This window comes from Metarhizium robertsii (assembly GCF_000187425.2).
Source record: "Metarhizium robertsii ARSEF 23 chromosome Unknown MAA_Scf_5, whole genome shotgun sequence".
NCBI lineage: Eukaryota > Fungi > Ascomycota > Sordariomycetes > Hypocreales > Clavicipitaceae > Metarhizium > Metarhizium robertsii.
Window position 1 is genome coordinate 163,402 of NW_011942193.1, and position 12,720 is coordinate 176,121.

The window sequence follows — 12,720 nt, forward strand, 5'->3', positions numbered from 1 at the left end:
CTCAGCCTAATTCTTGGCTTACTATAATCATAACATAAAGACATTCCTACGGATTTACTATTTTTAAATGTATTGCTAGACATTGGCTGCACTTGCTTCAACGATGCCAAAAGAGCAACGCTTTTCGCTGGCCTTGTTCAGTTGCCTGTCCTGTTGTTAGGGATTAAAGGGGCATAATTGCTGTACAAGTCGAGCGGGTTCTGTCTGTGACAACATTTTATTGCCTATGTAAATTCACAGAGAAGAGAGGGACCAAGGTCACCTAAAAAATACTTTGTCTGCGACTCCTAGGCACTAGCTAGTTATTCCATGCTCCCGATGTCCTCTTTTCGAAATATTCAATCACTACAAGTAGCTTCCAGTGACACCCCACTACGTTCTGATGGAATATTTCAACTGCCATTTGATATAAGCACAAGAATAAGTCAGCAGAAGATTAACTAGCAGCGCACATACCAAAGTGAATAAGAATGGCGACAAGCACCCCGGTACTTTAAACCGGCGGTATTTATTTCCAAACCCTGCAGTCACTGTTAGCACACGCTACAAAATTCAACTCTCAATCACGACCAACTTACAATATATAGCTCTCCCCCGAACCCATCTCTTCGCCGCCGACAGGTACAAGAGATCCATTCTACAAAGCAGACAGATTAGCAAATAAAACTCCAACAGAAGAGCACAGACGTCTAGGTCGACATACAAACTGAGGTCCGGCTTTGCCAACCCACCAATGTCCATTGACATTAGTCACCGCATGGTAAAGCGGCTGCCTGTTATTCTCATATCCGCCGACGACGCCCTCCCTACCCTCTGGAATCAGGCCCGCGTACGAGTCCACCCACTCCATGGTATCAGGGTTAAAAGGCAGGAGATCATACGATCCCTGATGGGGCTCTGCCCGGCCGCCAAACGTCCCAACACAATGCGGCACCTCGTCGGCGACAACCATGCAAGGATGGACCGTGCCGTGAAAGTCAATAGCGGACCCGAGATACATGGGCTTGCCGCTCGCGCTCTTCCACTCTACTGCCCCCGCGCCATTGGCTAGAGGGAACTCGTCGTCCTTTTTGAGGTGAAACCGGCCATCGAAGCGGGTATCCGTGTTTTGGGCGTGGTACAAGATGGAATCGATTTCGCGGGGGTCAAGCTGCTCCTGCTCCGAGGGGTCAAACTCTTGCCAGAAAACCTGGTTGTTGTCGACGGTGCCCTCGGTCCCATCTTCGTACTGGACAAACAGCTGGCCGTCCTTGCCGCCCTTGAAATTGGCAATGGGCTTGGCAGACTTGACCACGCCGTCGTAGAATTTTTGCCGGAGATCGGGGGAGATGAGATCCGCGGGATACCACTCGGGCTCGGAGTTTTCGTCAAACTTGACCAAGTACTCGTAATGCTCGATCCAGTCGTCACTGCCGTCCTGGAAGGAGTGAATCTTTTGCTTCACGTGGCGGCAGTGAAGCAGCTTGGAAGGGGTCACGGCCTCCATTGAAATCTCGTCGTCTTGCTTGACGTACTGCAGGTTCTTGGAGAATAAGTGATTCGCAGACTGTGCGCCGGTGCCCGAGGCAGTGCGCGCGTATTTGAAGGTGAGAATCTTTCCGAGCGCAACAGGATTTTCATGGATAAGCTTGAGAATTGGTGTAGGCAGCGATGCGATCCACGGGGTGTTGACGTCGACAGTCCCCGGGATTACCTTTTCAAAGATGGGTGTATAGCGCCAGTTTTGAAGACCATACTGTCGGGGGGCCTTGACGTCGACTACCAGGACGCCCTTGTCCTTGGGGGCCTTTTCGAACTCTGCGTTGGCCTTTTCCAGGTCGGCTTTGGCTGCCTCGAGGTCGGCCCTGGCCTTTTGAATGTCGATATCGGGCTGGTTGGATCCTTGGGGCCCCTCAGCTTTGTCAATCTGAGCCTGTGCCTTGGTGACGGCGGCCTCTGCCTTTCTGACTTTGGCTTCGGCATCTCTGAAGACCTTCTTTTCCTGTTCGGTGATGGCATCCTTTTCGGTTTGTTCGAGGTCGCGCGTCATGACCTGCAAAGGGCATTAGTATGCTTTGGATAGTTACAGATTCAATGTTCACGTTGGGAATACCTTGAATGATTTGACCCGAATATCGTGCGTCTTTTCGGTTACTGCCGTCTTGCTTCCGCCAGGTCGCTCTGCTTCCAACGTGGCTCGATACTTTTCGACGAGGGTCCTGTGGTCAATAAGTTTCTGGGCATAGTATCCCAGCATTCGATCCCTTTGTCCAAAGTTGAGGAAAATGACTTTTCCATTGTCCTTGAAAAGCTTTCCATCAATACCGATTCGGTTGAATGTTCTCAGCTCTTGTTCGAGGCTGTCGGGTCCCTGGTTGCCTTGACCTTTGCCCTTGCCCTTGCCCTTGCCCTTTCCTTTGCCAGGAATTTCATTTTGCGCCGGGTCACCCTCGGGTATTTCAGGGCCAGGTTTGTTTGCAAGCTCTTCAATGGGTCTCAGATCAGGCAGCTGCTCACGAGCAACGACATTGCCTTGATAGTTGAAGATGCGCTGGTTGTCGCCCGCGAAGAACTTGTCGCCATCCTTGACAATGCTCTTACCCTCAACACGATAAATCTAAATGTGCAGAGTTAGCGAAAATGCGTCAAAGTACGGCTTGGAGCAGTGGACTTGCTGTTGTTGTTGGCGACACCTTGCCCTTGCTACCAGCAGCAGGCAGACCATCGGTAAGTCCAAGTACCTGCAGATCAAAGAGGTCGTCCTGGAGATTGTCAAGGCTTCTGTCAACATCTTCCACAGTCAAATTTTGCCTGTGAATTACGTCGTCGAAATCATGATAGAGGTTTGTGCCGACAGCGAAATAACCTTGAGGGTCATAACGATGGTGGCGAAGACTTTCGATTCCTAAGGAGGATTATTATTCGTCTGCACCGCCTTCGACTCTTGCGACACTTGTACTAACCAGTAAGGCCAGCGTCTGCTAATGCTCCGCCAGCCATTGCTCCCCCAGGACCGCCCAGGGCACCACCGCCCAGCACAAAAATGGTGCGAGTTGCCTGTTCTTCGGCATGAATACCCTCTTCCGTCTCTCCCATGGCAAAGTGAACGATTCCTATACTCTGTTAGATACACCATGGCGATATCCAGCCAGGAGCAGTGTTATACCGTCAATATGTCCCAGAATGGGAATCGAGTCCACGAGCCCACGAATACTCTCGCCTGTGTGGTTAACCCACGCGTCTGCCATTTCAGCCTGTCGATGCTCGCTGGGCAGAACAAACCCCCCAAAGAAGGAGATCAAATGCGGAAGCAAGCGCTTCCAATTGATAGCCGAAGCCATGTTGCCAAGCTCTCGCAACGAGAAAAAAAAAGGAGTGTGGTGTAGAAAGAAAGTGAATTTTTACGTGTCCCAGGCTGGGGGGGTTGGACTTTTTGACCTTAAGAGCAAGAGCCTTTGTCTTGGGTCTAAAAGCAATATCAGGAGACACAGGCAGCTTTATATATCATGTTCTTTGGCCTCATACTGTGAGGTTGACGACTATGGAGGCCGATCATTTGATATTCTAGCATGAACCTGGACAACTGTCTGTGGGCACGGCATTTGAGCCCTAGCATGCCGCGAGGGCTGTGCTATTATGCAGGTGTTACCCATGATGTCGTGTGGCTAAGCATGAGACGAATTCATCAGACTATTTTACCTTGACATCGTGAGACATGATTGCCAAGGATCTAGCATTACTATGCCTCCCGCTGGATTGACTAGCTAAGTGCAATTGCATAAAGATAAAGTGCTTGGGTGAGGTAGGCAATCACGTAATACACAGCACTCTTACTACTGCGACGTTTTATTTCTCTAAAGAATAACTTGAATTATTCAAGTTGAGGCACTGGGATATCCAAGTGCTGTCACACAGTGAGCTCGTAGTGACATGAGCTTTTACCATTCGCCTTCGAATCTTGTAGCAGAAAAGCAATCTGTCTTGTTCAGTCTGGTAGGAGCTGTTAGTTGAAACAGACTTGGTGGCAAAGTCGGTAGTTGGTTAGTCCACGGCTAGCCCTCCCTACGCTGGTTCGATGCCGAAGCTGCTGCGGTCACATATTGCCTAATTAGGAAATATTTCCTGTTACTCTTCTGCTGGGGGGTGCTTCAAGTTGTCGTAGTGCTCCCCACTCGAGGAAGAGAGAGTCATGTTCCGGGAATTTTTACCGTTCCTTGGAGTCATGGAGTTGCCGAAGTCGCGGGAACTTTGATGCAAATTTAATTATACGTTTATGCAAACAGATGGCCGGTTGACGTTGGCGGTATATTCCGTCAAAGAGTGAAGTCTAGGACTAGGACGCAAAGGCATCAATTCCAAAGTGGAGGCGAGGTAAAATTCCGCTTGCTAGAAAGTTTGGGTCTTAGCGCACATCAGACGCGTCAACTGCCGGCAAGAGTCCACGTGTAACGAGTTAATATCAGACCAGACCAGACTCTTTCACAGTCAAGATCAACACAAGGAGACTGATGTCTCAGCCTACCGGCCAAAGACCCCTACCCCTGAACTGCGAGGGGAGTATCTGGAGGTCAGGCTTTAAGAAGGTCACTGTTCTTTTCCGATTGGGCATCAGCCACTGCCAGGTTTCTTCAATGTGAGTAAAATATTTCGTGTTCAATGTTCCGTTCGGCTCCCAACGTGGCGAGCTGCATATTGCGTGGGGTAGAACATGATATCCAATCGGAATGGGCACTTTACAAGTTGATGTTGGCGGAGATAATTCGGGAAAGTCAAGTCTGAGCGGGCAGGGTACCTTGGCCCACGACGATTATTCAATGTTGCCAAGCCGTGCCAGATCTATTGAGTCATGTAATCGGCAATTGCCGGCGTGAATTGCCCGGAGCCCAGTAGCCGCCGGCATTCACAGCCCCACAGGTACCAGACATCAATTTCAAGTATACCGTTGACATGTAAAGACATGACAGCGGGAGTAAATAGTAAAAATCTCTGTAAACATTATTCACTTTTTAATAGGGCTATAGCTTGAAATAGCCACTTATAGCAGTATTATCAAGAAATTGGTGTAATTATCTAAACGCCTCTTTATTTCATCAAAACCTACCGCGATTCACTCTATTTTTATTAAGGATATACTTGTGGGGCTAGTAGCAGGTGCAAGTGCGTCTACCGGGCCGCGAGCCATTCACCAGTTGACGCTACTTGACATATTCATTGCTGCACGTGGGAGCATCCATGTCCCCTCTTGCGGCACGGAATTAGCCCATGTCCCTTTATGGCTGTGCCGTGGCTGGCGGCTAATGTTGTCGAGCTTCCAGAAGTTCCAGTCTCGCGCTTGGCCTTGAGCCCGGCAGCTGGGGCGCCCGTCAAGGTCCTCGCGGACCTTTTGCACCGCCTCATCTTGCTAGTACAGGGAGACGAGTAACAATGACTGCAACATGAGGTATTTAGTAAACCTTATATATCCCTAGAGGTTTGGTATTGTACAACTATTCAGCTGCCTCTTGCATCTCGACGTATTGGTTATTCTCGTCGACCCCTCCGTTCCATGCATGGTTTGCTCTGCGAACCGAGCATGTCGGCTTGAGAAGAAGTGACTGCATTCGATGATATACCTATCCATGGGTAGCCTTTTCTGCTGTGGCGGGCTTGCCTCACGTCAATTACTACATCAATTTTCTGACCGAGCCCTATCGCAGACTGACCATCATCACCAGCCGCGGCACGAACTGGTATGCTCTCTCCGGTTTGAGGACGGGACAGATGACCCGATCCATATTGTACGGTAATCCTATAAGCACCCAAAGCCTTTAGGCAATTAAAAAGCAATGATCCAGAGAGTCTGGTCAGCATAATCGGCTTTACCAAAGCCATCACAGCGACTGACGTCAACGCCATCATCATAGAAGGGTTGTCCATGTTTCGAACCCGACGGAGCCGACGTTGCAGAATTGCCGAGGGAACTGTCATCTATGTACTCGTGCCACGCCCACTCTATTGGCTCTGGTGTGACTCGCTCCATATAAAAAAGATCAATTGATGTCCAGAAGTATTGACCGGTTGACGTTAAAGGCAAGACCCGATGTGGCGCCGTCCTTCAGCTTCACGTTGCCCAATCGCCAGCCTGCCAGCTCATCACTACGAGACAAAATTGGACACTGCAGAATTCGTGAAGGATTTTGCTTCACCCTCTCAGCATCTGAGGTACGGAGTACTCACCGATTTGTGCCAGGCAAGTTGTCATATTGGCTGGCCACCCATCGGCGTCGCTCAATGCACGGGAATCAAAGGGTCAATTCGAAAAGATGTGTGACGGCGCAGCCTAGAAATGAATTTGTCAATATGTCACGAATAGGATCAATACCATGTGCATGTATTAGTTCAATGAGCCAGCTGTATGTACTGATCTCACTCGAATCGTGAAGTGGCACGTATTCCGTGAGGTAAGCTGTACTCCATCAATGACGGCTGGCTCTTCCCAGTGCCCCGATTCATCCGACTGGCCATTGCACAGCCAATCTCTAGGGACCTTTCGTCTCTATATTTTCAACATGTCTGGTGCGTGACGTGGGGACAAGCTATGTCTCGAACACGCACCGTGGTGACAAAAGTGGCGAAGCACCAAACATCTTTTGCCCGTAAGCTGCAGCGTTCCACCAAGTGACTACCTTACTCTAGCCTGAGATTTTATATCCGAGTCGGGCACTTGTAATTTTGGCCTTCATCATTGGAGAGGAGCTTGCCAAAAAGTGGTGGGCAATACAAGATTTAAAGTCAGAGTTAATGATGCTTCCACGAGAGCCCTCCCTTTGGATACGCACTTTCGGCTGTACTTGCACACGCTTGAGGGCGGCTTTTGTCATATCGGATAACTGAGCTGTGATGTGGTAACTGTCAAATGCGACTAGTGTCCTGCGCGACAATTGATCGCCGAGGACCAATTAAGTCTACGGACCAGAGACATCTTGGTAAGATGTGTTGCACCGCCTACAGTTAACAAACATTAGTAGTACGAGTGAACAATACATGCTCACACACACAATTTCATTACCCCCGGTGGAAACTCCTCCAGTAGTTCTAGTGGAGCATCGTAAAATCTAAAAGCCGCTCTATACAAAAGCCACAGACGTGCACAGTAAAGGTGTCTGTTCTGGCGATCCGTCCGTTTTGGTGTGCAAGTACTGAAATGGATGGGATTCGCATTAGCAAAACATGTTCAACGAAGAACGAAATTGCTCCTCTCCGTTTAGCACGTTGAGTCACAAAATAGTCTCGATATTTCCCCTCAAACTACCAACCATGAAGACATTTTTCAGCAAGTGTCACACGGGTAGGTGTCACAACGCCCGAAGACGGTCATATCGCGATGCAGCTGGAGCCGGCTGCGTCAGCATTTAGCACAAGTGATGCATTGTGACAGATCACAACAAGTCGAGGTTTCAAGGATGGAAGCCCACGGTACTTGGTACTTATGACCTAGATGTCCCCGTCACTTAAGTCGGGTCACACACGCCTAGATTATCATGTATATATTCGGGTCGTAGGTCGGGGTCCTAGATTCAACTTCCCAAGGATCTGTTAAACTTAAAAGACAACATTGAATTATTAAATAAAATTCGAAGCTATTCAAAAGCCCTCTACGAGGCCTTGTCACAGTAAGCCAGCATTCCACCTGACTCTACCCTACCACATCCCTCACGCGCAATCCCTAGAAATGAAGCTCTCATATCTCCCGCTCCACGCCATCGCTTGCGCTTTCACCACCAATGCGGCCATCGTCAATTTTTACTCGGACAATAACTGCGCCCAGTTCGTCGGAACCCGTAATATCTGGGACAACACGTGCGCACCCGGCAACCCCGCATTCAAGTCGTTCATGGTCACTACGGCTGGCGGCGACGGTCAGAATCTTTTGACAAATTCCAATCAGGGTGATTGTCCGTATAGCACGCAAACTGGCTGTTTCAATGCCCAGACTGTGGGTGTTTGCAATTGGGTGTGGGAGGGGACTAGTTATTCGATCGGGTCTTCAAGGGGAATTTCATGTTAAGATCTCGAGGTATCATGGACGTCAAGGTCGAGTCGCTCATTCTAAACAAGAGCAGTATAAATGCCTGAGAGGCAACAGCAACTGCTGCCTGTAAGGTTTTTAGCTTGGTATGATTCCACCAAGTGCTCTTTCATGTCAATAGCAAATGAAGAGTCTCTCGTTGCCTGATTTGAGTAGCTGCGCCGTGTAGCTATTGCATTCTAATTCAGCAGCAGTAAAGTGTGAACCGTGTATAAGCCCTGTAGGCCCTTTCAGCCGCAACGATGTCTACGCTGTGCTTTGCCTTGGTTCTAATTAAGCTACTGTGCCTTGTACTTGCGATGCTTGACGTATTTGTGTATATGTATATTCGAATTAAGGCGCAGCGGTGTGTAGTTGCGCAGCACTGGTTCAGTATTTTACCAGACCGCAATCTACCAGCAGCACTAAGCGCCGGAAGTGAGACGCTCATGAAAACCTATTTGAAAAGCGTCCCGGTTAAAAGGCAGCCTGATTTTCAGAACTTAATTTAGTATACAATTCAACTGTTTGATTAAGACATTTGAAATGGAAACTATACCCTACGGGAGATTAGTAATACCTAGCATATTAAGAACAGGATAAATAAGACAAAAGACCGTAAATTTTCTATATAAGCAAAGGTTAAATACGAATGTAAATACTCGAGTAGGTAGCAATATAATAATTACTATGACCTTAAATAAACAACTCGATCTTGACACTCCCCTCTTGTATCCCCAGCTCACACCAACGGCGTATAAACTATATCGGGTTCGTGTGTAGTGATATTAGTTTGTCTTAAGTTGACAACCAGGGTCGGGGTTGCAGTAAAAGCACTCTTTCTCCTCGTCGACGAGTACGCAGCCACGAAGTCTTCGGCATGACTTTGTAATATGTTAGAAAACATGATATACGTTCAAAAGTAGCCAAAGATAGTGGTACTCACAAATGGGTGGCAATTATCATTGAGTCCGAAGATAGACGTAGAGCTGTGGTCCTGTGCAACTGGAGTGGCCAAGCACAGGCCAGCAAAGACAGTAACGAGGAAAGTGGTAACTTGCATTTCGGCGAGGATTACTTGTTGTAATGTAAAGAAATCAAGGAAGAATGAGTCTGAGATGAAGATCTTTGTTGAACAGCATCTCCCATCCTATTTATACTCAACAAAAGTCCAGTGGATACTTGTCAAATATTTTGAGTTGTTTTCTGGCCTTCGCAATGGACTCATTCTCACCTCAAGGCTCTATATCAAGCGCACTTAAGCTACCAACACACAAGGGTACTGATTTCGTAGCAGTAGGGGTATAGCAGGGCTACAAAGACCAGGGCAAGTTCGAGTCGGAGCACGAGAATCGGAATTACCACGATTCCAACCAAGTCCGAAGCAAGCCCTAGGTTTGTGATACTTGCCCATAATCATGGGCCAAAAGTGGCCGGATCAACCGGGAATAATGTGGCATGATACCTTGTATAACTCTCAGTCTAATATGTGTCAGGCCATAAAGTATAGTACTTTTACTGAACGCTACATTTTGCGCCAGTAACTGTTAAGGACGTTTTTACTAGGTAATACGTCATAAAGCTGCTACGCAAGTTCAAAGTACACTGCCTTAAGTACAAGGTACTAGGGTGGAAAATATATATTTTGCTATTCGCCCTCTGATCTAGTTATCCGAGAGTCCGGACTTGAGACATCTAAATGCCGGATACCACAATCGCCGAATAGCCGAATGCGAACCACAGATCCTTGCGAGGTGTCGACCAAGTCCAACGGATTGGTTATCCGCTCGTTCCGAGATTCTATAATAATAGTGTGATGTCAAGATTAAATCAATGACCCGCGGACATGTAAAAGCAGCATAGCATAGTAGATATCAACAAGAGGAACAAGCCCTCTATACCAAAACGATAAATTATCGTTAGGGATATATGGGGTACAATACCGAAACGGGAACAGTTACAGTTCAGAGCGAGCTGGAATTCTCGGATAACTCGGATTAGTATTAGTGAATAAAATCATGCCACGAGGTTTGTTGCGTGGCTCACAGTTAAAAATAATCGACAGGACCACATAGACCAAGGACTGTGTTATTGTCTTTCCTTGTTTATAACTCGGAATTTCGTAAATCAGAGGTTACTAGCCCCGCCTCCACCGACTCGTATCATACCATTGCAAAAACCCAAATGCTAAGGCGCCTAGGCTTGAGAACAGCGACAGGTAGCGGGTAGATAAATATGTTGCAACGCCCAGGGACCATGATTCTCGTAAACATTATCCTGTCAACAACGCATCTAGAATTCTTAAACTGCTGCATCAATGAATGGGAAAACTTCAACAGTGGTAGCCCGTTTCCCTTCAGTGTTTGCCTTGGGTCCCGGCGTCATCGAAAATAGCGACACTTGGGACTAGCGAAGCTTGATCGGAGAGGGTATTGACATAATATTCTGCGATTTTATTGAAACGCCATTTTCCAACTTCTTTGTCGTCCACAGCCCAACTCTACTAATAGCTATAGGTAAGCAAGGCATTTATAGTTACACGGAAGTCACCGGACGTTACTATCAAGGCACGGGCCGTAAACCTAATAATAAATATATAAAAGCTAAAACTTGACTTACAGCTTTAAGCTTTTAAGCTTATATAAGCTTTAAGGTTTTAGGAAAATTAAGAACTTGAATATTCAAGCAAAGTGTTAGCTGACCCGTATAAGACTGCGAGTATAGCGATTTGGCAGGATGTATTGGAGGACATGTCTCGGCCTTGGGTGGCATGTCATGTAACTTCGTCCTTTACAAGATCGAGATCCAGCGGTGGAACCATATTCTCCTCTATTTCTAACTTCCAGGCCCCGTGGCTTTACGCAAACTCGTGCGCTGAAAAACTACTCGACAGCTATCATCGTTTCACAAGAGGCAGCGGCATGACAGCTTCAAGAGCCCAATTTGCCCTCTTTGCCTATACCACGTCCTCGCCATGAGCACATGGCATTCAGCTAAATCACAAATGCTTATCGAAGCGAACGACAACTCCATCCGGTTTCCAGTCAAGCCATCGAATTCTCCCATCTGACCCACGGGCAAAAATAACCCGATACTCCACCCAACTTTTAAAAATATTGGAAATGGCCCATCCAGTGTTCACTTGGAGGACTTACAGGATTTGGTTGACGTCAAGGGCCGTCTTGCTGGCGGGATGAGCTCGGATGGCGTAGCCGATGTGGTTCCTGGCCGGAGCGCCGGCTTGGAGGCGGACGAAGACCCGGAGGTACCGGTGGTCGTTGCTCTTGGCGATAAGTCTCAGCAGGTCGACTTTGTGTGGTCAATGGGTTCAATGTTGTGGGCGGTGTTTGTGGCTGGTGGCAATTCAAGTCGGAGAGGCAGTGGCATTGGCGGCAATGCTGCTATAGGTTGGTGCAAATACGCACCAGATGTGCAATTGGTGTCAACTGGTTGGTCAGAGTTTATTTCCCTTATTCGAGGAAGCTACTGGAGAAGTGCTTGGCGAAGTCGCGTTCTGGCCCAGTAGTAAATTCCTTGGCGGCCTCGTTGTAGGCGGCGACTTGCTCGTCGACGAGCTGCTTAGCCGCATCTGTGACGGCTGCTCCTGTGAAGCGTCGTAGGAGTGCGGGGAATTCGTCGAGCTGCTGTCCGGTCTGGTCCTTCACGTCCGGGTGAGTGACGATGAGGGTGTCTGGGCCATCCTTCGGCGTGCAGGTGAAATTGACGCCGATGTCGGTCATCGCCACCGGGGAGCTGCCTCGGAACAGGGCTGCGCGGGCGCCTCGAGCTGAGTTCCAGTCTCGGGTATACAGGCCGAGATCAAACATTGAATGGACCAGACCGGACCAGACTTGACTCGTATGGCGGGCTGGGGGTGGCCCACCGAAATCTTTCCAGCAGCTTGACAGTCCCGGTCTATATTCTATTGACGCGACACCTCTATGTGGTCAATAGCTTCAAGAAATTGGCTGTGCATTGCGAATTCCACAGGCGGTTAGAGCGTCTGGTCATAGGCAAGATGACTGACATCCAAGAACTTTTGCGGGCACTTACCCATGTGTCATAGAAGCCATCTCTTTGACAGTCTTGGACGGGCCTGCACACCAGACACGAAACCAAGTCCTTATGCAGCTACAGAGGACATCTGGAAGTTATAGACTCCGCAGAAGCAAGGCTCGGGCTCCGACGAGTCAAGTTTATGGTATGCTGGCATTGAGACGGAAGACAGTGCACCAACGCCCCCGTCGTTATCATCGCAATTAGACGACCCAATATCATCCCCCAAGAGTCATGTTAGCGTTGATGGATATCTCAGCATGGGGGATAATTCCGACACGTACCACTATTGACTGTTAGGAGCTCAAGAGCTCTCCTTTTCTTGTTCTTTCTTCTCTGTCTTCCTCAGCTTTGGATATTTGTTAGAACCACCTAGTCAGTTGTCAATATACTCGCTAGACCGTTATATATTATAAGGTATAATTGTTCACGCGGCTTGATTTTCGAGTCCTTTTGTCCTGAAATAACCTGTAACAGCTAGACCGCTCATTACCTCAGGCGACAGAAATCACACCAGACACTAGGTCAAAAGTAAAACTCCAATCCTGAGGGTGGATGACGTATCTTGATCCATTTTCGTTCGACATCGTGCCATTCCCGCAGGACTCCACGGCAATTTATGCGCTAGGATTTAATAT

At 48.2% G+C, this 12,720-nt stretch overlaps 2 protein-coding genes across 2 annotated transcripts; both read right to left on the reverse strand.

Moving 5' to 3' along the window:
• Positions 1–574: 574 nt before the first annotated feature.
• MAA_09539 (uncharacterized protein) lies at positions 575–3,320 on the reverse strand (the record flags this gene model as incomplete). The annotated part of the gene is made up of 6 exons (XM_007827537.2): positions 575–637; positions 704–2,032; positions 2,093–2,596; positions 2,634–2,884; positions 2,943–3,092; positions 3,146–3,320. The coding sequence occupies 6 exons, from the start codon at positions 3,318–3,320 to the stop codon at positions 575–577; spliced, it is 2,472 nt and encodes an 823-aa protein (XP_007825728.2).
• Positions 3,321–11,496: 8,176 nt separating this feature from the next.
• Positions 11,497–11,853, reverse strand: MAA_11187 (uncharacterized protein; the record flags this gene model as incomplete). Its single annotated transcript, XM_011413167.1, has 1 exon — positions 11,497–11,853. One exon carries the CDS (start codon positions 11,851–11,853, stop codon positions 11,497–11,499), a length of 357 nt encoding a protein of 118 aa, XP_011411469.1.
• Between the last annotated feature and the right edge of the window lie 867 nt (positions 11,854–12,720).